Below are 25,744 nucleotides of genomic sequence, written 5' to 3'. Positions count from 1 at the left end.
AGACCCCTTTGAACTTGGCAGGACAAGTTGATATGGCTGCTAATAAAGAATGCGGGATCCTTGGTTTTGTAAACGGGCGTAGAGTACAAAGCACAGAAGTTATACTAAGCCTTTATAAATCACTGGTTCAGCCTTAGCTTGAGTATTGTGTCCAGTACTGGCACCATACTTTAGGAAGGAAGCCAAGTCCTTGGAGAGGGTGCAGGGGAGATTTACCAGAATGATACCAGGGATGAGGGACTTAGTTATGTGGAGAGGCTAGAGCAACTGGGATTATTCTCCTTTCAAAGAAAGAAAGCAGAGAAGGGTAGGGATAGCAGTAGAGTAAAGTGTCTCAGCAGATGGGAGGGAGAGAGAAAGCAGGACTGTAAAATATCTGAGGGGAAGCCAGAGATTTTCTTCCGGGGTTGGGGGTTGTTCTCGGTGGCATTGCCTATACGATGTTGGCTCGGGGGAATGGGATAAGGGAAAGCTGATGGGGCCACTCAGAACTCTGCAATTTGAAGCAAGTAGCAGTTCCAGGCGGTTTAGCATGCAATGGCTGAGGCACAGCAGGTCTCCGGCAGTCTCTATCGGGAGCCTGAGGGAAGGGTGGTGGGGGGTGGTGGTGCTCTCCCACATTTTCACTGGTTAGTAATAAGCTTTTCTCCAAAGTTGTTCTAATGCTGGGCCAGGGAAGCACCACATCAGTTAACTGAAGGAATAGAAGAGTGCATTTATACTTCGGTGACAGAAATGGACCACCACTTGGAAATGACAGTTCAGTGCATTTGAAAAAACAAAATCTATAATTATGATCATGTACTGGTGCAGGGGTTCTCAACCGGGGGGTCCGCGGCCCCCCTAGGGTCTGAGACGGTTTCAAGGGGTCTGCCAAAATAGTGGTTTAATTTGGGTTAGCAATCATATTTCTTGTTGCTTCTTCAATGAAACCAATCGAATTCCAGATGTAACCTCGTCGATCAATTAACCAATCAGATTCTTCTTTTGCTCAAGTCTGAGCCCTTCACGTTTAGCCAATAGAAACTCTTGTTTCATCCGTCGTCTCAATCTGCCGCCCTCCTGACCAATAATCTTTTTCCTAACTCTCACTTCTGGGTTAGATAGGGCCAATCTGGTTGTTCAGTTTATTCGGCACTTTGGGCAGGTGATGCAAAGCCAATCAGCTCAGCGATTACAGCTAGGGTCGGGTTGGGGGATGTTGTGGTGCTTCAGACATGGCAGGGTGGGGCAATCCGATGCAGAGATATACACACCAGGACTGGGCCAACAGGGAGTTGGTTATCACCAGCAGCATCAAAAAGATAGCAGATTTCTTTAATTCATTCGGTAAGGAGCTGCAGCCAGTGAATAATTAATAAATAACCAGCAGTAATCACAGAATCACAGAAACCCCACAGTGCAGATAGAGGCCATTTCGGCCCATCGAGCCTGCCCCGACACATATCCCACCCTATCCCCGTAACCCCACATATTTTAATCCCCCTAACACTAAGGGTCAATTTATCATAGCCAATCAACCTAACCCGCACATCTTTGGACTGTGGGAGGAAACCGGAGCACCCGGAGGAAACCCACGCAAACACGGGGAGAATGTGCAAACTCCACACAGTCACCCGAGGCCGGATTTGAACCCGGGTCCTTGGCGCTGTGAGGCAACAGTGCTAACCACTATGCCACCGTGCTGCCCGGGAAAGTGATGTTGAATGTCCCCTTCAGAATCTTGTATGTTTCAATGAGATCACCTCTCCTCCTTCTAAACACCAGAGAGTATAGGCCCATTCTACACAATCTCTCATCATAGGACAGCCCTCTCATCCCAGGAATCAATCCAGTGAACCTTTGTTGCTTTGCCTCCAAGGCAAGTATATCCTTCATTAGATAAGGAGACCAAAACTGTGCACAGTACTCCAGGTGTGGTCTCCCCAAGGCCCTGTACAATTGTAGCAAGACTTCCTTACTCTTATACTCCACCCCCTTGCAATAAATGCCAACATGCCATTTGCTTTCCTTATTGCTTGCTGTACCTGCATGCTAGCTTTCTGTGTTTCTTGCACAAGGACACCCAAATCTCTCAACACCAACATTTGAAAGTTTCCCACCATTTAAAAAATATTCTGTTTTTCTGTTCTTCCCACCAAAGTGAATAACTTCACATTTCCCTACATTATACTTCATCTGCCACCTTACTACCATATCCCTTTGCAGACTCCTTGTGTTCTCCTCACAGCTTACTGTCCCACCTAGCTTTGTATCGTCAGCAAACTTGGATACATTACACTCGGTCCCTTCATCTAGGTCATTAATATAGATTGTAAATAGCTGAGGCCCCAACACTGATCCTTGCGGCACCCCACTAGTTACAGCCTGCCAACCTGAAAGATCCATTTATCCCTACTCTCTGTTTTCTGTCCGTTAACCAATCCTCTATCTATACTACCCCAACCCCATGAGCCCTAATCTTGTGTAATAACCTTTTATGTGGCACCTTATTGAATGCCTTTTGGAAATCCAAATATACTACATCCACTGGTTCCCCTTTATTTACCCTGCTAGTTACATCCTCAAAAAACTCTAATAAATTTGCCAAACATGATTTCCCTTTCATAAAACTATGTTGACTCTGCCTAATCATGTTATGATTTTCTAAGTGCCCTGATACCACTTCCTTAACAATGGATTCCAGCATTACAATGGCTATTTCCCTTTGTTACTTGGCTGTCATTCTTTAGCCTCTCTTTTTGCTTTTACGCTATAGTTTCTACATTCAGCTTGATTCGTTTATGTATTATTGGCCCTTGATTTCCCATCCACCTCGTTTTTAAATCTCGTTTTGATTTTAATTTTTCAACTCGCCCAAGGAACTCAAGGTTTTGCTGCGCAATCTTTCTCATAGTATGCTTATCTTTGATTCCCACTCTCTTTTTCACTTTTTAAAAATCAAATCTGACTATGTACTGGTCGCTACTTCCTAGATGCTTCCGTACCATTATGCTACTTACTTGTACTGCTTAATTTGCTACAACTAGATGCAGTACTGCCTCTTGTTGGATTAAGAACATACTGAACCAGAAAGCAATGCTGGACACTTTGTCGAAACCCCTCCCTTTCTGTCACTTACCAATCTATCTTTGAGTATTAAAGTCAGCTATTAATATGGCCCATTTTAGCACAGAGAAACGGGTGGTTTGGGTTTGGGTGAAATGTTAAAAATGTGAAAAATCTGAACCCTGACCTCAACCCATCTCAACCTGGTTTTATGGAGGCAGCCAACCTACTTCCAGGAGGTGTGTTGTCAATTTTAATGAGGCTGGCAGCCTCTGATTTAACCAGCTTTGCAGGTTTTACAGTGGGCAGGCTGGGTTTCCTAGGCCTCGGGGAAACCCAGCAGCTGAAATGAGGCGAGGACAGCTTCCCCCCCCCCCCCCCCCCCCCACCCCATATGAGGGGTTAGCACAGTGGTTATGTTACTGGATTAGTAATCCAGAGGCCTCGACTAATGGTCCGGAGACATAAGTTCAAATCCCACCATGGCAGCGGGGGAATTTAAATTCAGTTAATTAAATTAATCTGGAATAAAAAGCTAGTATCAGTAATGGTGACCATGTAAAAACACATTTGTTTCACTAAAGTCTTTGGGATGGAAATCTGCTGTCCATACCCGGTCTGGCCTATGTGATTCCAGACCCACGGCAATGTTGACTGATCTTCGAAATGGCCGAGCAAGCCACTCAGTTGTACCAAACCGTTATGGGGAAAAACTACAAGAATAAAATCGGTTGGGCCACCTGGCATTGATCTAGGCACTGGATTCGGACATAACAAAGGCACACCCAGCCCAGTCAGCCCTGCAAAGTCCTCCTCACTAACACCTGGGGACTTGTGCCAAAATTGGGACACCTGTCAAGACACAGACTAGTCAAGCAACAGCCTGACAGTCATATTCACAGAATCACACCTTTCAGCCAACATCCCAGACTCCCCCATCTCCTCTCAGCAGCAGGTGGCAGCACAGTGGTATACAGTTGGGTGGGAGTGGCCCTGGGAGTCCTCAACATTGACTCCGGACCCCATGAAGTCTCATGGCATCAGGCAAACATGGGCAAGGCAGCAGGTGGCAGCACAGTGGTATACAGTTGGGTGGGAGTGGCCCTGGGAGTCCTCAACATTGACTCCGGACCCCATGAAGTCTCATGGCATCAGGCAAACATGGGCAAGGAAACCTCCTGCTGAATACCACCTACCGCCCTGCCTCAGCTGGTGAATCGGTACTCCTCCATGTTGAACACCACTTGGAAGAAGCACTGAGGGTCACAAGGGCACAGAATCTACTTTGTATGGGGGACTTCAACGTCCATCACCTGGAATGGCTCAGTAGCACCACTGTTGACCGAGCTGACAGAGTCCTAAAGGACATAGCTGCCAGACTGGGCCTGTGGCAGGTGGCGAGAGAACCAGCATGAGGGAAAAAACTCACTCGACCTTGTCCTCACCAATCTACCTGTCGCAGATACATCTGTCCATGACCGTATTGGTAGGAGTGACCACTGCGCAGTCTTTGTGGAGATGAAGGACACCCTGCGGGCACCCTCAGTCATGTTGTGTGACACTACCACCGTTCTAAATGGGATACTTTCAGAAATATCTAGCAGCTCAAAACTGAGCATCCATGAGGCGCTGTGGGTCATCAGCAGCGACAGAATTGTATTCCACCAGTCTGTAACCTCATGACCCGGCATATCCCTCACTCTACCACTCATCAAGCCAGGGGACCAACCCTGGTTCAATGAAGAGTGTAGAAGAGCATGCCAGGAGCAGCAGCAGGCGTAGCTAAAAATGAGGTGCCGACCTGGTGAAGCTACAACATAGGACTACATGCATGCTAAACAGCAGAAGCAGCATGTTATAGACAGTGCTAAGCGATCTCACAACCAACAGATCTGATCAAAGCTCTGCAGTCCTGCCACATCCAGCCGTGAATGGTGGTGGACAATTAAACAGCTAACTGGCGGAGAAGGATCCATGAACATCCCCATCCTCAATGATGGTGGAGCCCAGCTCCTGAGAGCAAAAAACAAGGCTGAAGCGTTTGCAACCATCTTCAGCCAGAAGTGCCGAGTGAAGGATCCCTCTCGGCCTTCTCCTGAGGTCCCCACCATCACAGAAGCCAGTCTTCAGCCAGTTCGATTCACTCCATGTGATACCAAGAAACTGCTGAGTGCACTAGATAGAGCAGGCTGTGGGCCCTGACAACATCCCGGCTGTAGTGCTGAAGGCTTGTGCTCCAAAACTAGCCGTACGTCTAGCCAAGCTGTTCTAGTACAGCAACAACACTGGCATCTACCTGACAATGTGGAAAACTGCCCAGGTATGTCCTGACCACAACAAACAGGACAAACCCAATCTGGCCAGTTACCACCCCATCAGCCTACTCTCAATCATCATCAAAGTGATGGAAGGGGCCATTGACAGTGCTGTCAAGCAGCACTTACTCACCAATAACCTGCTCACTGATGCCCAGTTTGGGTTCTGCCAAGACCACACAGCTCCAGACCTCATTACAGCCTTGATCCAAACATGGACAAAAGAGCTGATCCAGAGGTGAAGTGAAAGTGACTGCCCTTGACATCAAGGCAACATTTGACTGAGTGTGGCATCAAGGAGCCCTAGTAAAATTGAAGTCAATGGGAATCGGGGGGGGGGGGGGGGAAACTCTCCATTGGCTGGAGTCATACCTAACACAAAGGAAGATAGTTGTGGTTGTTGAAGGTCATTCACCTCAGCCTCAGAACATCGCTACAGGAGTTCCTCAGGGCAGTGTCCTAGGCCAACCGTCTTCAGATGCTTCATCAATGGCCTTCCCTCCAGGTCAGAAGTGGGGATTCTCGCTGATAATTGCAGTGTTCAGTTCCATTCACAACTCCTCAGATAATGAAGCAGTCTGTGCCTGCATACAGCAAGACCTGGACAACATTTAGGCTTGGGCTGATAAGTGGCAAGTAACATTCGTGCCACACAAGTGCCAGGCAATGACCATCTCCAACATGAGAGTCTAACCACCTCCCCCTGACATTCAACGGAATTACCATCGCCGAATCCCCCACCATCAACATCCTGGGGGTCACCATTGACCAGAAACTTAACTGGACCAGCTACTTGGGGTTGTGGATCAGACCTACCTGGTCCTGCAGCCTGCTCCCGAGTGTTCCCCATCTGACTGGAAGCCAAACTGGGTTTCCCGGCCGAAACGCCACACCCGGCCTACGTAACCCACCCCTGTTAATATCCAGGCCATTTTGTCCCTGCATTCCTCTCGATTTATTTACTTTATGCTTCCTCTATATTTCCTTGTCAATGTTTGGTAACCTATAATATACTCCCAATCGAGTAAGAGTTCCCTTTTTATTCCTTAACTCTAGCCAGATAGATTCATTACTTGCACTATTCCCTTATCTCAAATTCTCGTGCTGTAATTGAATCTTAGATTTACACTATTACCCCACCTCCCATTATTTTTCTTCTGTATCCCACCTGAATATTTGTTTTAATATTGCTTACTTATATAAATGTTTATAATTCAATCTTTCCTTTCATGTCCAGCTGTAAAAAAAACACCCATCACTGATGGTACATCCAAGCCTAAGCGACCACCTAAACCTAAGAAACCAGAGCATGTTGATTCTGACTCTGACTTGGGCTGTGGCATGCCAAAAAAGGCAGCATCAGCAAAACGGAAGCAGACGGCTAAACCTAAGAAAGCAGAACGTGTAGACTCTGATTCCGAATCGGACTTGGGCTTTGGCATGCCAAAGAAATCAGGAGGAGCAAAAGGTATGTAAACATTGAGTTTTGTACCAACGAAACAACTGCCATGTTTTTCAATTCATCTTTAAATCTCTCTTTCTGACAATAATACTAAGTGATTATATATCAGGTAAAAGCCGAGGAAAAAAGAGAAAACAATCTGGCTCTGAAGATGATGAATATTCTCCTGTGAAGAAGCCTAACAAATCATCAACAAGCAAGGTTTGTACATAGTATTGCTATATTACAAATTGTATTTTTTCTAGCCCCTTTTAATGTTTGTCGATAAATAAGCCAGTCAAAAAGTCTAGAAACAAACCAGTGATAGTAACTTTTCCAACTGTAATGTGGAACTTAGCACTAAAATCAGCCAGAACTTGTCTGAACATATAAATTCTAACTAAACATTTATAATTAGCATACAAATGTCCGACATAGAATTTATGTCACACAAGTGCTAAGTAATAAACATCTCCAATGAGAGAGAGCATCACCACCTCCACTTGACATTCAATGGCATTGCCATTGCCGAGTACCCAATCATCAATATCCCGGGGGTCAACATTAACCAGAAACTGAACTGGACCAGCCACATAAATGCCGCGGCTACTAGAGCCAGTCGGAGGCTGGGTATTCTGCGGTGAGGGGCTCACCTCCTGACATCCCAAAGCCTCTTTACCACCTACAAAGCTCAAGTCAGGAGTGTGCTGGAATACTGTCCACTTGTCTGGATGGGTGCAGCTTCAACAATACTTAAGCTCGACACCACTACCCAGGATAAAGCACTTTGCTTGATTGGTACCCCATCCACTGACTTAAACATCCACTCTCTCCACTATCGGCTTATCTTGCTTGCAGCGTCTACTATCTACGGGATGCACTACAGCTTTTTCGGCAGCACCTCCTAAATTGTGAACTCCATCACCTAGAAGGACAAGGGCAGCAGGTGCACGGGAACAACATCATGTCACATGCCATCCTGACTTGGAGATATATTGACATTCCTTTATTGTTGCTGGGTCAAAATCCTGGTACTCCTTACCTAACTGCATTGTGGGAGCACCTTCACCACATGGACTGCCGCGAAGAAGGACCACCACCATCACCTTCTCGAGGGTAACTAGGGATGAGCAATAATTGCCAGCCTTGCTAGTGACACCGCTCACATCCCGAGAATTAAAATAAAGAATAACGAAATATGGAGACCTTCACGTCTGTTTTAAATGTTGCAAATGCATCTCTGATTTTGTTGTTTGAGAACTTCCTCAGCTTCAACTGTGATTTTCATCAGCCCAGGCTCTTTGATCATTTCTTATAACTTGCTTTTCTGCAAGTTAACTTCTCTGTCGAGAGTAATGTTCCCTGCAAGGCGTGCAGCATGTCTTTTTTCAATGATGTCTCGAGTATGTGAAGAAAGTCATGCATTCTTAGCCATTCTCTAGATCCAAGAACTTCCTGGGCTGTGTCACACAGTGTATTATTAAAAGCAAGCCAATCCTCTTTGCTATTCTGTGACGAGGAATTTGAAGATGCGGTTAAACCCGACACAATGCTGACCTTAATTCACATTAACATCATTCGCTTTACAGAGGTTGAACTTTCTTCCTGCTGCTTTCTTAGTTGGAGCTTTCTACAGGTGTGGGTGAATCAAAGTCACTGCAGGTCTATGATCAGTGTCAAATTCCAGAGACCAGAAGACTCTGCATTGCCGAAGCAATTTCCACCTGGTCCCTACCAGAATGTGGTCGTCCAGCAATGAATAATCTTGCATTTGAGCCAAGGTCATGCAATCCTAAGTTTGTACTCCAGACCTCACATTTAATCATTTAAAAAACGTATGCCAAAACTCTTTCTCTCTCTCTCTCTCTCTTTCTCCACCCCCCCCCCCCCCCCCCTCCGATTTCCACCCCTTCCCCAATTTCCTATCAGCAGCTTAATCTTGGTTTGTGCCACGCTGGCTCCATCCAATATTGAGGTTGGGGGGCACCTCCTCGGGCCTCACCATTCAGGCACGGGCAATTGATCTTGTGACTGATTTCTACCTCATGTCTCCAAGAAACATACAGTAGCCTACCATTCTGAGAAATAGTCTGGCATTCAACACAGTCTTAGGAATTGCAGTTAAAGCTGTTACGTTTCCAGGATCTGGCTTACTTGACAAGGGCCCAAAAATTCCTCAGTCTTGGAGGTGGAACAAGGACACAAAGCAAGCGGTGGACTGGGTTTCGTCAGGTCTCCACTTTTTTTTAATGTTGGGAAATTCTGTCCTGATTGAAAGGGATGGGGCTAGCAGGATGACGTCCCCCACCAGATAGCACACCAGTTCCTGTGCCCAAGGGAAAGTATGGCTTCAAAAGCAGGTGTGCTTGATGTATAAATATGGAAGTGGATGTCTAATGTCAGTTTTCTAAATGAGCCCCCTTTACATTAATGACCCCTGGGATTTGTGACTAGGTGAACATCAGGATGACTGAAAGTCTTGTGCATTGCCAGTGGTGGAGAGGACCTGAGGAATTTTGGCCCCATTATATCCAGGAATGCTATTTCTATCCTCAAAAATTAACATTTTTATTTTTGCAGTCAGTCCTGCTTTCTGCAACCAGGAGAACACTTACCACAGATCTTTCTAATGTTCCAATATTGCCAAAACAAATCAGTCCAGATACACTACACAGTTGTTAATCAGATCAGCCAACACATGATTTCTAAGATGCTAGAGCATGGCAGAAAACATTATACAAGCTAAATAGTAATACCTTGAATTGGAACAACCTTCAGCTAGAGTGTACAGCAACTGGCAGATATCTGGAAGCCAGGTCAAGGGTGATAATTTACTTGGCTTTACAAAGTCTAAAGGATCATCCACTCAACAAGTAGAATATTTGTTCTTAACAATCACCTCATTCGATCTTTTGCAGTCTGCGCAGAATCTAGCTTCCAGATGGCTTTGGGACTCTGACCACAGGGAACACCCACAAGCTTGTGGCTTGCCCAATTTTACCCTCAGCTAATATCTTCTCAATATGATCTTTTCACTGCTGACTTGCAATATAGATCTACGGCAAAGAAAGAAAGACTTGCATTTATATAGCGCCTTTCACAACCAGCAGACGTCCCAAAGCGCTTTGCAGCCAATGAAGTACTTTTGAAGTGTAGTCACTGTTGTAATGTAGGAAAGGGAGCAAACTTCCTTGTGTTATCTGCAATATTGTTCTGCTCTAGTTTTGTCAGAAAACAACAAATAATTGCTTAGATACTTTCTGTTGCACCTCCCTGTTTGTTGCGGAGCAAACTAAGCTAAGGGGTTCTGCCAATCTATCTACAGATTTCTGTCTGGCCTTCCCATTATTATTGAATTAAACCTGGTCATACAGATCAGTCAGGACCCCATACTGATGATTTAAATTGTAGCCTAGCAGGATAGGCACTGAAATTCTCAATTACTGAAGAATCCTGATTGCATTTATCCCACCAGCATTCAGATGTTATGTTAGCTACTCCAATGGGTCTGGTGCTCATAGAATTTTCCATTGCAAGGGTTGGACCTTGCTGGTGATTAACTGGAATATTGTTGACAGATTTTGCTCTTTTCACAGAAAATGTGGTGTAGGTGGTCAGGTGTGGATTCCTATCTTTCTTTTCCCTGAAGTTGGCAAATAAATATGAAATATGCTGTTCTGTCCCTTCTTGTGCTGGTCCTTTCCTCATGGAAACCCTTACAGGTTCTTTCCTGTTGATAGCTGCCCTGGCTATAATTAACTCCCCCTTAGATGAAAAATGTTCGAGGAGGTATGTGGTGTTGTATCCGTGTGTTAATAGAGACACTGAAGACAGGAGTTGGCTTCACAGGTGTTTACTGAACAAAGTCTGGAGGGGAACTAACTGATACAACACAATGTACAGGCTTATATAGCCCGAGTGGCCATTACCGGCATTACAGTACACAGGGGGCTCTTAAAGGCACATACACTACAATTCCTCCCCTTTTAGCCAACCAGTACATAATATTTTAAGTAATCATTAATTACATGTTACAAGAAAAATAATCTACACATTGCTGCAGTTAATTAATTATAAGTCAGTCTCTCTGGAGGCTTCCTGACTCGGTCCGGATAACGCCTCGGTGGTGTAGTAGTTTCTGGTGGTGTAGTAGGTTCTTTTGGCAAGGCTGATTCGGCTTGAATGCCAGTGTCGGGTTCATCGGGTTCCAGTATCACCGGATCGGAGGTAGATATGGGTATCTCTACTTCATCGTTAGGCGTATAGAGTTGTGGTGTAGGTTGTCCCTTTTCGGATGACTCTGATTTGGTCAGCATGGCGCCTTATTATGCTTTCTCCGATGTCCACGGTATACATCAGCGGTCCTAGTCGTGTGCAGATAGTTCCAGGCTGCCATTTCTCGGTACGGTAGTCCCGGGCCAAAACTTGTTGACCTATCTGGAAGGTTCTAGTTGGCCTTTCATTCATGCCTTGAAATTGCCGGTTCTCCACGTCCCTTCTGATGTTTGGCTTGATCAAATCCAGCCGGCATCTTAGGCTTCTATTGAAGAACATCATGGCGGGAGTTTGGTTTGTAACCATATGTGTTGCATTCCTGTATGCAAACAAGAAGTTATCCACCTTGTGCTGAAGTTTTATGTCTTCATTACCCATGTCCTTTATGGCCTTCTTGAAGGTCTGGACAAACCTTTCAGCCAATCCATTGGTGGCGGGATGGTATGGGGCGGACGTGTAGTGCTTAACCCTATTGTTTTTTAAGAACTTCCTGAATTCTTCGGACACAAATTGCGGTCCATTATCAGAACAGATCTGTTCAGGCAGCCCATTCCTGGCAAATATGGTCCTTAATACTGTGATGTTTTTTTCCGTGGTGGTGGAGGACATCTTGATTACCTCCGGCCACTTGGAATGTGCATCAACCGCGATTAAGAACATTGAGTCCATAAATGGACCAGCAAAGTCGATGTGTACCCTTTGCCAGGGAGATGAGGGCCACTCCCATGGATGTAGAGGGGCTTGTGAAACCAACTCCTGTCTTCAGTGTCTCTATTAACACACGGATACAACAGTGGCGACGAGGATGGGAGGAATTGTAGTGTATGTGCCTTTAAGAGGCCCCTGTGTACTGTAATGCCGGTAATGGCCACTTGGGCTATATAAGCCTGTATATTGTGTTGTATCAGTTAGTTCCCCTCCAGACTTTGTTCAGTAAACACTTGTGAAACCAACTCCTGTCTTCAGTGTCTCTATTAACACATGGATACAACAGTGGCGACGAATTGGAAACGGACTTACCTGCAATTCGGCAGCACCTCAAGGACATCGATTCCTCAGGCGTCCAAAGTCGAAGAAAATCAAGAAACAGAAAAAGCTGTGGTTTCACCAGCTAGCCGAGCTGGTGGCAGGTACTGCAATAATCCTTCCTGGGCGTCGGGCTAGGGCTCCAGCGGCTGGCTCTGCAGCTAGGCCAAGCAGCGAAGGCGGAGGCAAGCAGTAACAGACGGGGAGGGAGCACTCAGGAGACGGCCGGCGCTGCAAGCAGGTCGGCGTTCAGACCTAGCAGAGCGAGTCCGGCGGGAACGAGTCTCCACCTGTAAATAAATAAATAAAAAGAAGGAAAACCGCAGGAAACAGCGTTGTCATCAGCAGCAGTGGCCGGGAAGTGCCATATCTTTTCTGCAGAAAAGAAAGAAAAGCGCGGGAAGCGCCATTTTTTTTCTAGGATGCCTAAGTCTGGCAATATTGATGCTTTTGATAACGAGATAGAGGATTGGACCACATATGTGGAAAGAGTGGAGGTATATTGCACCGCAAATGGAATAGAAAATGAAAAAAAAAGCGTCAGTACTTCTAAATCTAATGGGCGCAAAGACATACGGGCTGTTACGAAACTTAATCACTCCAGCCAAACCAAAGGACAAGAATTTTAAAGAAATTGTTGATACCCTACAGGAGCACTTAAACCCAACACCGCTGCTGATAGCGGAACGATTCAAATTCTTCAAGAGGAATCAACACAAGAATGAAAGTAACGCTGATTACCTCACCGAATTAAGAAAGCTATCAAAGCACTGCCAATTCGGGGCAGGACTAGCAGATTATCTTCGAGACAAATTCGTCTGCGGTCTCCTAAGTGAAGGAACACAGAAAAGGCTGCTTTCTGAAAAAGATTTAACACTGGACAAGGCTTTCAGTATGGCTGTATCATATGAAGCAGCCGCAAGAGGAGCTGCAGAGATGCAACAAAAGACACAGGACTTCGGCACCCATGAAATGACGCAGGGTTTCGAGAGATGTTATCGCTGCGGCAGATCCACCCATGACCAGAGGGACTGCTGGTTCAAGGACAAAGCATGCAGGCAATGCGGAAAGATTGGACACATTACACGGGTATGCCGATCTTGTCAAAAAAAATCCACGGACAGGAAAAAAAAATCAATAAAGAAAAGTACAGAAAGGTACAAATGATGACGGACAGTAGCTCCGAAGACCAGAAGAGCGATAGCGACTCCGAAAACAAGAGACTAAGCTGTCTCAAATTACATAATGTAATTGCCAAAGAAGATTACCAGACCATTTGGGTTACCCTCACGATAGCAGGGTCCCCAGTTAAAATGGAGCTAGATACAGGATCAGCTCTGACCGTCATAAATCGACGGGATTACGAGCGGCTATTTCCGCATATACCTTTAAAAGACACATCCATTATCTTGAAAACATACACGGGGCAGAAAGTATACCCCAAAGGAAAAATAAGGGTGCCTGTTGTATACAACAGCATGGGAATGCTGACGGTTTATCGCGCCTACCATTGCCAACGGTAGAAGAAGCACCTACCGTAGACCAAGTGGAGATTTTCCACTCTACCATAGTCGAATGTCTACCGGTAACAAATTCTGCCATTGAAAGGGAAACTAGAAATGACCCGACTCTCTCACGAGTCTACGATTTAACAGTGAAGGGATGGCCAGCACATGGCGAACCACTGTTGCCAGCATTCTCGCAAAGAAGAGAACAGCTGTCAGTGTGCCGAGGAACCTTGATGTGTGGATCCAGATTGGTGATTCCACCCAAACTCCAGGATAAAGTTCTAAAGGAGCTTCACGAGGGGCATCTGGGTGGAGTGAAAATGAAGAACCTATCCAGGGCGTTTGTATGGTGGCCAGGTATCGATGGAGACATGGAAGAAATGACCAAGAGCTGCCTAGGATGCCAGAAGGTCCAAAACGCTCCACCACAAGCACTGTTGTATCCGTGTGTTAATAGAGACACTGAAGACAGGAGTTGGTTTCACAGGTGTTTACTGAACAAAGTCTGGAGGGGAACTAACTGATACAACACAATATACAGGCTTATATAGCCCGAGTGGCCATTACCGCCATTACAGTACACAGGGGGCTCTTAAAGGCACATACACTACATGTGGCAGCTTGTGAAGTTTGGTACACCACAACCAAATATTTTAATTGCCAGTCCCTTGCTGGAGATACTGACATTACTTGCCATGTTCCCACGTTGGTACTCCAAATCTGCTATACACTTTGTGTGCTTCTAATACCAGTGCAGATATAGTTGTCAATTCTATAGATCCTAGTACAATTTGTTATTCATGGTAGGCCTTTGATGAGAGTCTGTGCAGGGTGACACACAAACTGCACACAACTGTAGGTCAGTGTGGCAGCGGGTGGAGGCAGAGCAGCGTGGCAGAGCGACTACAAGAGGCCCCAGAGGCTCAGGTAGGCCTCAGTGCGCCATCGGCAGCGGGTGGAGGCGGGGCAGCGCGGCAGAGCGACTACAAGAGGCCCCAGAGGCTCAGGTAGGCCTCAGTGCGGCATCGGCAGCGGGTGGAGGCGGTGCAGCGCGGCAGAGCGAGTACAAGAGGCCCCAGAGGCTCAGGTAGGCCTCACCAATCTCCAATCTCAGGCAAGGAGAGAGGTAAAAAGTATTCAAGGTGTGACGTCACCACAAAACAGGTAGGTGATTGGTTGGAGTATTTCTCTCATTTTAAAACTTTAAGTCTGTGGTTTATAGTTTTTACGGTTGCTGTGGTGTACCAAGGCCTTTCTGGTGCAGAGTGACTGTTGGTAAACCATTTAACTGGTGTAACTAGAGGGATTGATTTAATTTAAATCCAATTAATTAAAGGGGATATTAGCATCTAAAATCGGGCAGAGGGTGTCCATAACTAACAATAAAAAATTTAATTAAATAGAATGGAGCAGGTGATGTGTTACTGTTGCGAGATGTGGGAGCCGGTGAACCCCATTGAGGCTCACGGTGATTACGTCTGTGACAAGTGTCTGCTGCTACAGGAACTCCAGCTCCGTGTTGATGAGCTGGAGTCTGAGCTTCAGACACTGCGACACATCAGGGAGGGGGAGAAGTACCTGGACTCTGTGTATCAGGAGGTGGTCACACCTCTGAAGTTAAGTAATTCAGATGTAGCCCATGGTCAGGGACAGGATGGTGTGACTACGAGTGAGGCAGGTACGGGGATCCAGGAGGAAGAGCTGGAGGAGCCGCAGCCCTTGCTCTTCACCAACAGGTTCGAGGTTCTTGCTCCCTGTGGGGACAGGAGCAGGGACTGCAGGGAGGATGAGCAACCTGGCCACAGCACCATGGAACGGGGGGCCATTCAAGAGGGGGGAGTAAATAGAAATGTTGTAGTGGTAGGGGATAGTATTATTAGGGGGATAGATAGAGTTCTCTGCAGCCGAGAGCGAGAGTCCCGAAGGCTGTGTTGCCTACCCGGTGCCAGGGTTAAGGACATCTCCTCTGGGCTGGAAAGAAATTTGCAGTGGGAGGGGGTGGATCCAGTTGTCGTGGTCCATGTTGGTACAAACGACATAGATAGGACTAGGAAGCCGGTTCTGTTAAAGGAGTATGAGCAGCTAGGGGTCAAATTAAAAAACAGAACCTCAAGGGTAATAATCTGAGCCACGAGCGAATTTGGCTAGGATAAATAAAATTAGAGAGTTAAATGCGTGGCTCAAAGACTGGTGTGGGAGAAATGGGTTTTGCTTCCTGGGACACTGGCACCAGTACTGGGGCAGGAGGGAGCTGTTCCGTTGGGACGGGCTTCACTTGGCCAGTGCTGGGACTAGAGTCCTGGCGGATCATATAACTAGGGCTGTAGAGAGGGCTTTAAACTAACTAGTGGGGGGGAGGTTCCTAGAGAGCAAATAATAAAAATGACAACAGAGAAGGTCATAGACTTAGGTAGCAGTGGGGAAATTAAAAACCAGAGTGTGTCAGGAAGGGGCAGAAGGTATGGAGTAAAAGGTAAAGTAATAAAAACGGCAAAAGCAGGAACTAAGTGTCACAAAACATATTTGACAGTTCTCTATCTGAATGCACGTAGCATTCGTAACAAAATAGACGAGTTAATGGCACAAATAACTACATATGGGTATGATCTTGTGGCCATTACAGAAACATGGCTGCAGGGTGACAATGCCTGGGAATTAAACATACCAGGTTATTTAACGATCAGGAAGGACAGGCAGGAAGGAAGGGGAGGTGGGGTGGCTATGTTAATAAAGGAAGGAATCACTAATACAGAGAAATGATATTGGGTCAAAAGATCAGGATAATGAAACAGTTTGGGTGGAGGTAAGGAATAATGGGGAAAAAAACACTAGTGGGCGTAGTCCTATAGGTCTCCGAACAGTTGCAACTCTGTTGGACGGAGTATCAATCAGGAAATAGTTGAGGCTTGTAATAAGGGAACATCTATAATTATGGGGGATTTTAACCATCATATTAATTGGACAAATCAAATTGGGCAGGGCTGCCTTGAGGATGAGTTCATTGAGTGTATTAGGGATGGGTTTCTTGAGCAGTATGTAACTGAACCGACCAGGGGGCAAGCAACCTTAGATCTGGTCCTGTGTAACAAGACGGGATTAATTAAAAATGTCCTAGTAAAGGATCCCCTTGGAATGAGTGACCATAACATGGTTGAATTCCATATTCAATTAGAGGGTGAGAAGGTTGGATCTCAAACAAGCGTGCTAAGCTTGAATAAAGGAGACTATGAAGGTATGAGAACGGAATTGAGTAGAGTGGATTGGGAAAATAGATTAAAGGGTAAGACGATACATGATCAGTGGTGTACATTTAAGGAGTTATTTTACAACTTCCAAAAAAAATATATTCCACTGAGAAGAAAAGGGTGTAAAAGAAAAGACAGCCATCCGTGGCTAAGTAAAGAAATTAAGGATAGTATTCGACTAAAAACAAGGGCATATAAGGTAGCCAAATCTAGTGGGAGGATGGAAGATTGGGAAAACTTTAAAAGACAGCAAAAAGTAACAAAAAGATTGATTAAGAAAGGGAAGATAGATTATGAAAGTAAATTAGCAAAAAATATAAATACAGATAGTAAGAGTTTTTATAGTTATATAAAAAGAAAAAGTGTAGCTGAAGTAAATGTTGGTCCCTTAGAGGATGAGACCGGGAAATTAATGTTGGGAAATATGGAGATGGCAAAAACACTGAATATTTTGTATCAGTCTTTACAGTAGAGGACACTAAGAATATCCCAACACTGGACTAACAGGGGGCTATAGGGGGGGAGGAGCTAAACACGATCAAAATCACTAAGGAAGTGGTACTCGGTAAAATAATGGGACTCAAGGCGGATAAATCACCTGGACCTGTTGGCTTACATCCTAGGGTCTTGAGGGAAGTGGCGGTAGGGATTGTGGATGCATTGGTAATTTTCCAAAACTCCCTGGAATCCGCAAAGGTCCCGGCAGACTGGAAAACTGCTAATGTTACGCCCTTATTTAAAAAGGGCAGTAGACAGAAGGCTGGAAACTATAGACCGGTTAGCCTAACATCTGTGGTAGGCAAAATATTGGAGTCCATTATTAAGGAGACAGTAACAGGACATTTGGATAATCATAATTTAATAGGACAAAGTCAGCATGGTTTTATGAAGCGGAAGTCATGTTTGACAAATTTGCTGGAGTTCTTTGAGGAAGTAACATATAGGGTGGATAAAGGGGAACCAGTGGACGTAGTGTATTTAGACTTCCAAAAGGCATTTGACAAGGTGCCACACAAAAGATTATTGCTTAAGATAAAAAAGCACGGGATTGGGGGTAATATTCTGGCATGGATAGAGGATTGGCTATCTAACAGAAGGCAGAGAGTTGGGATAAATGGTTCATTCTCGGACTGGCAATCAGTAACTAGTGGTGTTCCACAGGGGTCAGTGCTGGCTCCCCAACTCTTTATAATCTATATTAATGATTTGGAGGAGGGGACCGAGTGTAACATATCAAAGTTTGCAGATGATACTAAGATGGGAGGGAAAGTAGTGAGTGAGGAGGACATAAAAAACCTGCAAGGGGACATAGCCAGGCTAAGTAAGTGGGCAGAGATTTGGCAGATGGAATACAATACTGGAAAGTGTGAGGTTATGCACTTTGGCAGGAAAAATCATAGAGCAAGTTATCTTAATGGCAAGAAACTGGAAAGTACTGAAGTACAAAGGGATCTGGGGGTCCTGGTGCACGAAACTCAAAAGGTTAGTATGCAGGTGCAGCAAGTGATTAAGGCGGCCAATGGAATGTTGGCTTTCATTGCTAGGGGGATAGAATATAAAAATAGGGAGGTATTGCTTCAGTTGTACAAGATATTGATGAGACCGCACCTGGAATACTGCATACAGTTTTGGTGTCCATACTTAAGAAAAGACATACTTGCTCTCGAGTCAGTACAAAGGAGGTTCACTCGGTTAATCCCGGGGATGAGGGGATAGACATATGAGGAGAGGTTGAGTAAATTGGGACTCTACTCATTGGAGTTCAGAAGAATGAGAGGCGATCTTATTGAAACATATAAGATTGTGAAGGGGTTGGATCGGGTGGATGCGGGGAGGATGTTCCCGATGATGGGTGAAACTAGAACTAGGGGGCATAGTCTTAGAATAAGGGGCTGCTCTTTCAAAACTGAGATGAGGAGGAACTACTTCACTCAGAGGGTGGTAGGTCCATGGAATATGCTGCCCCAAAAAGCTGTAGAAGCTACATCATTACTTAAATTTAAAACAGAAATAGACAGTTTCCTAGAAGCAAAGGGAATAAAGGGTTACGGGGGACGGGCAGGAATTTGGACATGAGTCTAGGTTCGGATCGGTCATGGCCCTGTGGGTAGCGGAGCGGGCCCAGGGGCCATGTAGCCTGATCCTGCTCCTATTTCGTGTGTCTAATTCTGTTAGATTCAGGAGATGGTTCAGTGATAGTAGATTGGCGGTTAGGATCAGATCAGCCATGATCTTACTGAATGGCGGAGCAAGCTCGAGGGGCCGATTGGCCTACTCCTGCTCCTATTTCTTATGTTCTTCTGATTCCTTCGGCCATTGCTTCGTAGCTAAGGTTTCCTGAAGGATAAAATGATTGCCCCTAGGGGTTAAGAATGCTTATTTAAGTAATTGGAGACTTCCACGTGTTTTGTAAGTTCCCTTTGGCAAACTGAACCACTGGTTAGGTTCCCCATCCAGATGATGAAGGATTTGGAAAATTATCCAGGTGTTGCTGTTCCCCACCCTTTCCTTGTATGTTGACTTCTGATTTAGCCAGTCACTCGATGTCTGTGGTCCATCGTTATTAAACACTGTGATTCTTATTGTTGTATTCAACTGAACGGTGACCACCACAGTGGCAGATATCCTTTCTAATGACTTCTATCGGGATGATGCTAGCAAATGTGACTGGTTCCCCATTTCAAATTGAGTCTATCTACCAATAGAGTTCTTGTTGGAATACTTGTCACATGGCTCTCCGATTGTGTCATTGTGAAGCTGCAGCCGTAATAGTTTAACTGTAAATCCAACTAACATTGAAAATCTAAACCAAGCCCAATATTCAAAAATCAGGCATGATGGGCTGAATTGTCGCCTTCTGTGCTCTAATCCCAGGTGAAAACCTAATTACCGCAGTGGAGGGTCTGCTGAATAATTCCTTGGATTTCTGCTGGTATGTTGCCAATATGTGCTTGTTAATTTGCGGTCCCAGAAACCGCAGCTATATTTTGTGCAGCCATTGATGGATCTAATATGGCATTGGACTCCGTGCTACCACATTACCACTGCTGACATGAGAAGCAAATGTTTGTGATGCTGTTGTTTAAAGGCAAGTCCTCTGATTGAACAGTGCTCAGTAAGAGCAGGAATGTACTCCAGCAAAGTCCCTGAAACATTTAACAGTTGTCTGTAATCTTGTTCCATCAAAGCAGGTGACTTTGTTGGGGAATCAGCAAAGAGAGGTCATCAATTTTGAAATTGCGAGGAGAAATGCCTTTATACAGCATTGTTAGAGCACGGGATGCTTTGCTACAGGAAGTGGTTGGGACAGGCTGGTTGCATAAGGGACGGGTATATTCACGCTAAGGGGTCTGTGGTATTACAATTTGCGATTCAATCTCTGTCCACAGATTTATGTTTGATTGATTGAATTATTTTTTAAAGAGGAAGATATAGGGCTTCAGGAGAGAGCAACGCTAGGTTTGGTTTTGGTTTGCTGTTAGCTGGCAGCGATGGGCTAAATGGCCGCCTTTTGTGCTGTAAATTTCTGTAATACTGTTACATCTTGGAGTACCGTTTGCATCACATCAAGTGGGGGAGAAATATTGAGAATCCCTCCAATGTAATTTGTGCATGTACCCATGGTTCCCACTGCAGATGCCAGTGATACGGCCACTATTAACAGTAGTATTCCTCTAACACGCATGCTCTGATGGTATCAGTAAGACTGATCATGGTGGTAGGGAGCTGCCTACGTTACTTACATTACACATTTTATTATGTCGTACAGGGATCTAAATGATTCATTACAGCCTTGCAAATGTAACCTCTTCCCTTTTAAAGCTGGCCAGGGGAAGTCAGAATGCTCAGACCCAGCATGACACAAATGGTCATGCTGGGCCTCTGATGGTCCCTTTGTCAGCCTTTATTCCTAACCCATCTTCAGCTGTTCTCTGTGCATCACCTAATAACGTCGTCTCTAAATCACTGTACAGATATCCTTGGTGGGTGTTTGTTTGCTTGAGTTAGTGCTGATGCTGACTGCATTGTGGGCTACAGCATGGTTCTGATTTGCCTCCCCTTGTGAGGGATCTGCTAAAAGACAGGATGTTAGTTCACATGCTGAAGGCATTATTTAACTAAAATAAGAATAGGTGCTCCCTAGGTACTAACCAGTGGTTATGGGTTTCACAACATCCTCTGCATCAGCTTCATCCTCTCAAGATTTGGCATTGACAGTTGCCACTTTAAACATGGTTAGTATGTGGATCAAGAGGGGGCAGGTAGTGGGGGGTGTACTTCCATTCACTTGTCGCTTTCTTTTATTAAATTTCATGTTAACCTGTAGGGGAAAAAGAGCAGTAGGTTATGTTGCAAGGTATGATTAGTAGCACTTTAGCTTCTGTGGTGCTATTTGAATTAGCTATGAGTTTTGACCTAGGCGAATTTGCAGCATCACTTCCTGTACAGGTCACTTTCTTGCAATGAAGGCATTATGCCTGCCCTTATAAATGCCTACCTTGTATTTATGTTCAGGTCATGCGTCTTCTCTTGCATTTCCTGCCAATTGCACTGGGTAGTGGATACTATATTTGCTATATCGGTTGCTATGCTTGCAGTCTTCACTGCACTGTTCTGGATTGCCCTGACCCTCATAGATGTCTCATTTGTTACTGTCTGTTCCAAGTTGAAATTATGCACTCCTTTGTCACAAGATCCAAAGTTTGGCTATTTGAACCTCTTAAGGTCCTTACTAACATGGTTAGAAGTTTGAGAGTAGTATTGAAGTTGTTTTCATTTACTGTGCAGAATTTTGTAAAACTGAATGAAACTATATGCAGCTGAGATCAGCATCATTAATATGATCTGTTACTGCAGGTTCTGCACAAATACTGCTGTCTTTGAAAAGAAAAATAATGCTAATTTACTAAGTGTAATTTGAATCCAACTGTTTTTGGTGATTTTAAGTTCCTTATACTTAAAGCTGCTTGCTGGACCTCATTTTGGCACAAAAAGTTAGGGAAGTGCTGTTTTGTTGGGTTCATCATATTGTTTGAGATCCAGATAAAGATTAGTAGTTGAATCCCATCCATCATTTCTGCTGAAAATTGTATGAGTTTTGCGTTGCAGGAAACTATGACGTTAACCTGTTGCCCACCATCATTATTTCCACTGAAAAGAAATATAGAATCTGACAGCACAAAAGGAGGCCAATCGGCCCATTGTGCTTGTGCCAGTTTTCTTTTGTTTCCTAATGTGCCCTGCCTGAAGAACCTCTTCAGCTTCCCCACCCGCTATTAGCCCAATTTGCACCTTCCGATGCATGTCTTGTTTATGTACACAGAGCTTATACTGGGTAGAACCAAAAGTTATCAAAATCAAATCAAATCAAATCAACTTTTATTGTCATTGTTAGTGCACAAGTGCAGTACAACGAAATGTAGGCTTGCGGCTCCCGAGAGTGTACAATTTGGATTAGGACACTTAAACATTTCAACATACATTTGTACATATATATTAGCATAAATATGACCATAATAAAGTGCATCGGCAGATGTGCAGGATTTAGTGTTTATTTGTGGAGTTCAGTAGGATGACAGCCCTGGGAAAGAAGCTGTTCCTAAATCTGGTCGTACGGGTGCGAATGCATCTGTAGCGTCTTCCAGATGGTAGGAGGGCGAACAGACTGTGGCTGGGGTGGGTAGGGTCTTTGATGATGGTCCGTGCCCTCCGTAGGCAGCGTTTCTGATATATATGTTCTATGGTCGGTAGCCGGGTGCCGGTAATGCGTTGGGCAGTTTTGACTACCCGCTGCAGGGCTTTCCGGTCATGGGAGCTACAGCCGCCGTACCATACCGTGATACAGTTTGTCAGGATGCTCTCTATAGTGCAGCGGTAGAAGTTAGAGAGGATCGGGGGTGACAGATTACATCCCTTCAGCCTCCTCAAGAAATATAGGCGCTGCTGGGCCTTCTTCACCAGAGAGGAGGTGTTGAGGGACCAGGAGAGGTCTTCCGTGATGTGGACTCCGAGGAACTTAAAGCTGGCCACCCTTTCCACCTCCGCCCCATTGATGTGGATGGGGGTGTGACTTCCGCCTTTGGACTTCCTGAAGTCCACGATTATTTCCTTTGTTTTCTTGGTGCCAATCTAGTTAATTGTTTATTTCCAGTGGGAATATAATCCTGACTGAACTCCTCACTGGGCAGAGGTTAGTGGATTTGGGTAATAGTGTGCATCTTTATTACTCCCTGAAAAGACAGACATACCAGGGCAAGTCATCGCTTTATTCATGCAGTTATCGCCTCTTGGATGCTCATCCTTGAAGTAGTCTATAAAATAGCTTTTTTGCAATTTGTATGTTTTAACCAAGTAGTATTGTTTTGATCTGATCGTTCAAGACAAGAATTTCAGCGGTACAAGCCAGGTTGATACAGAAGAATCCTAATCCTACTTTACCTATCTCATATATACTGGTCTTTATTCTGTGAAAGAAATTAAATGTCTACATACAGTTTCCCCTTAAAACTCTTTCTTTAATGCTGCTTGGAACTTCCTTAGTCTCTGTGCTATACTTTGCTCATGTTAATCTCAAAAGTTTCAATGCTTGCTTCTCCAGTCAAGGAACTGTAAGTATGGCCAGAATAAGGATTTGTAAACAAAGGTGTGAGGGCAGGGGAAGAGATGACCAAAGCAACAGTGCGGTGGAATGAATTTTGTTGGTGACTTCTCTTTCTGCTGTAGGATGCCAGTAATTCATTTGTATGTGGAAATTGAATTTCTTTAAAGAATGAGGAAGATATATATAATGTAGATAATGGCCCAGAAATTCGGGTCGGGGGCTTCCAGCGGGTGCAAGCCCCCGACCTGCACTTACCTTGCGCGCCGGCCGTTGAGCTGTGGGCCCGCGTGGAATTCCGATCCGGGGCCTGGTCCAGCTGCCAGCGCGCAGTGCTTGCGTATCCCAGGGGCGCAGTTAGTTCGATGCGTCCCCTGGGATCACGTGGGCCATGGGGAGCCAATCGGAGCAGGGAATGCTCCATTCATAAGTCTGACGGGAAGTGCTGTCAAGACTTATAAATACTACGGCCCCAAAATAGCACTAAATCTTCACCAAAAAAAATTAAAAATCACATTTTTTAAATAAACTATAAATTACATGAAATAACTTTTAAACTAATTTAAAAGTATATATAAAAATAATAAACCTGTGGAAAAAATGTTTTAATTTTAATTAATTCACCACTTACCTTGTAAAAAGCAGGCCTTACGCCTGCTTTTTACATTTCTAAATTCTGCAGGCTTATGTTCCCAGGAAAACCTGTATTTAAAAAAAAAAAAAAAGACCTAAGTTCGATGCGCACGCACAGCCTCTCCTGCGCACGCATTCGACCACTGAACCCCTTCGTTCAGAGGAACACAAGTGCCAGTTTCCCGTGCATGCAGGAAACCGGCACTTCCACTGGGCCTACGGGTGAGTACCCCGTGCATACTCACCCGTGGAGACCCGAATTTCTGGGCCAATGTCACATTAAAAAGGAAGGAAAGTGTAATTGACCTTGCAGGAGCAGGGAAAGAGGCTATTTATTAATCTACATAATCTCCTGTTTTTATTGTATAGACGTTCTTAACATTTTATCATGCATACATGCAATTTTAGTCACTTGTTTACTTAAGTGTTCAAATTGAAATATTAAAAGAAAGACTTGCATTTATATAGCGCCTTTCACGATCACTGGATGTCTCAAAGTGCTTTACAGCCAATGAAGTACTTTTTGAAGTGTAATCACTGTTGTAATGTAGGAAATGCGGCAGCCATTTTGCGCAATTTGCCAAAAAATATATATTTGGTAAGTATAGTTTTTTTCTTTTATAAATGGAGGACTGGTTTCAACAAAACTATCCCCCCTACATTTTCCTTCCTTCCATAATAGTAAATTTGTTTCAATTGCCCAGACTACAATAAGCAGTTTTTTTAATGGCTGCTATTTTTCCCATTAACTATGGCTGGTTTAGTAAAAATTCATAATATAGAATGAAAGTCCAAACATATAGACTGGAATCATGTATGCAATAATCTTTTCCTTCACTTTTATGTCTGTCAAAAAATATGCCAAATATGCAAATGGTTCTGATTTTGATTTTAAAAGTAACTATTTTTGATATAATAATCCTAGAAATCTAAAAAGTCAATATACGATGAAGATGGTGAAAATGATTTTGAGACCGCTGACTACAATCGGTCAAGCACACATTCTGATGCATCTCAATCAAGGCTGGGCCGAGCCAAGAAAGAGGTGAAATATTTTATAGAATCAGATGAAGATGACTACAACGATGATATGTATGATTAACTGTTTTAAAAAAAAATCCAGCAAAATAATGTATCTTGTGTCTCTTTATTTTTGTCTCTTCTATCTGATTCTTTTGTACATTTTGGCTCGTTTTTTGTGAAATTGTACCTGTTTTTATTGTGTGTAGATGTTCTTAACATTTTATCATGCAAACATGCAATTTTATTCACTTTTTTACTTATTATAAAATTCATGTCTGTTTTGAGTAGCCTTGTAGAAATGTGATAGAATGCTGAAAGCACACATTTTAACTGTTCAAGTGAAAAAATTGCAAATCTGAATGCGCTTTTTTTTAAAATGATCTTGAAATAAACTTTTAGAAATGGACCTTTGTGCAGTGATCTCATTAATGCTGGATAAATAATTAGGTATGAAACTGAAAGTATTAATTTATATCAGTTGGTGTTACTTTTAGGTGCGATGACTGGGAGAAACTGAGTCAAAAATTTCCAATCCGAAGGCAAGATAGCCCAGTGCATATTTTTTTAAAAATTCAAGAGAATTTAATAGGTTTACTAGAAGTCACTATCAGAAACTCTTGGATTTTAATATT

The 25,744-nt window shown here is 44.2% G+C and overlaps 1 protein-coding gene across 4 annotated transcripts in view; it reads left to right on the top strand.

Moving 5' to 3' along the window:
• Nucleotides 1–25,518, top strand: part of top2b (DNA topoisomerase II beta) — a 214,841-nt gene extending 189,323 nt beyond the window's left edge. For all 4 annotated transcript variants that reach the window (XM_085988535.1, XM_085988534.1, XM_085988533.1 and 1 more), the window contains 3 exons: nucleotides 6,601–6,831; nucleotides 6,935–7,026; nucleotides 25,015–25,518. In XM_085988535.1, coding sequence (XP_085844661.1) covers nucleotides 6,601–6,831; nucleotides 6,935–7,026; nucleotides 25,015–25,191 — 500 coding nt within the window. In that variant the 3' untranslated portion in view covers nucleotides 25,192–25,518. The remainder of the gene's footprint in view (nucleotides 1–6,600; nucleotides 6,832–6,934; nucleotides 7,027–25,014) is intronic.
• Nucleotides 25,519–25,744: the final 226 nt, after the last annotated feature.

This window comes from Somniosus microcephalus, chromosome 5, assembly GCF_052327205.1.
Source record: "Somniosus microcephalus isolate GS21.2 chromosome 5, FLI_Smic_1.0, whole genome shotgun sequence".
NCBI classification, from domain to species: Eukaryota; Metazoa; Chordata; class Chondrichthyes; order Squaliformes; family Somniosidae; genus Somniosus; species Somniosus microcephalus.
This window is presented reverse-complemented; position numbering and strand designations above follow the sequence as displayed.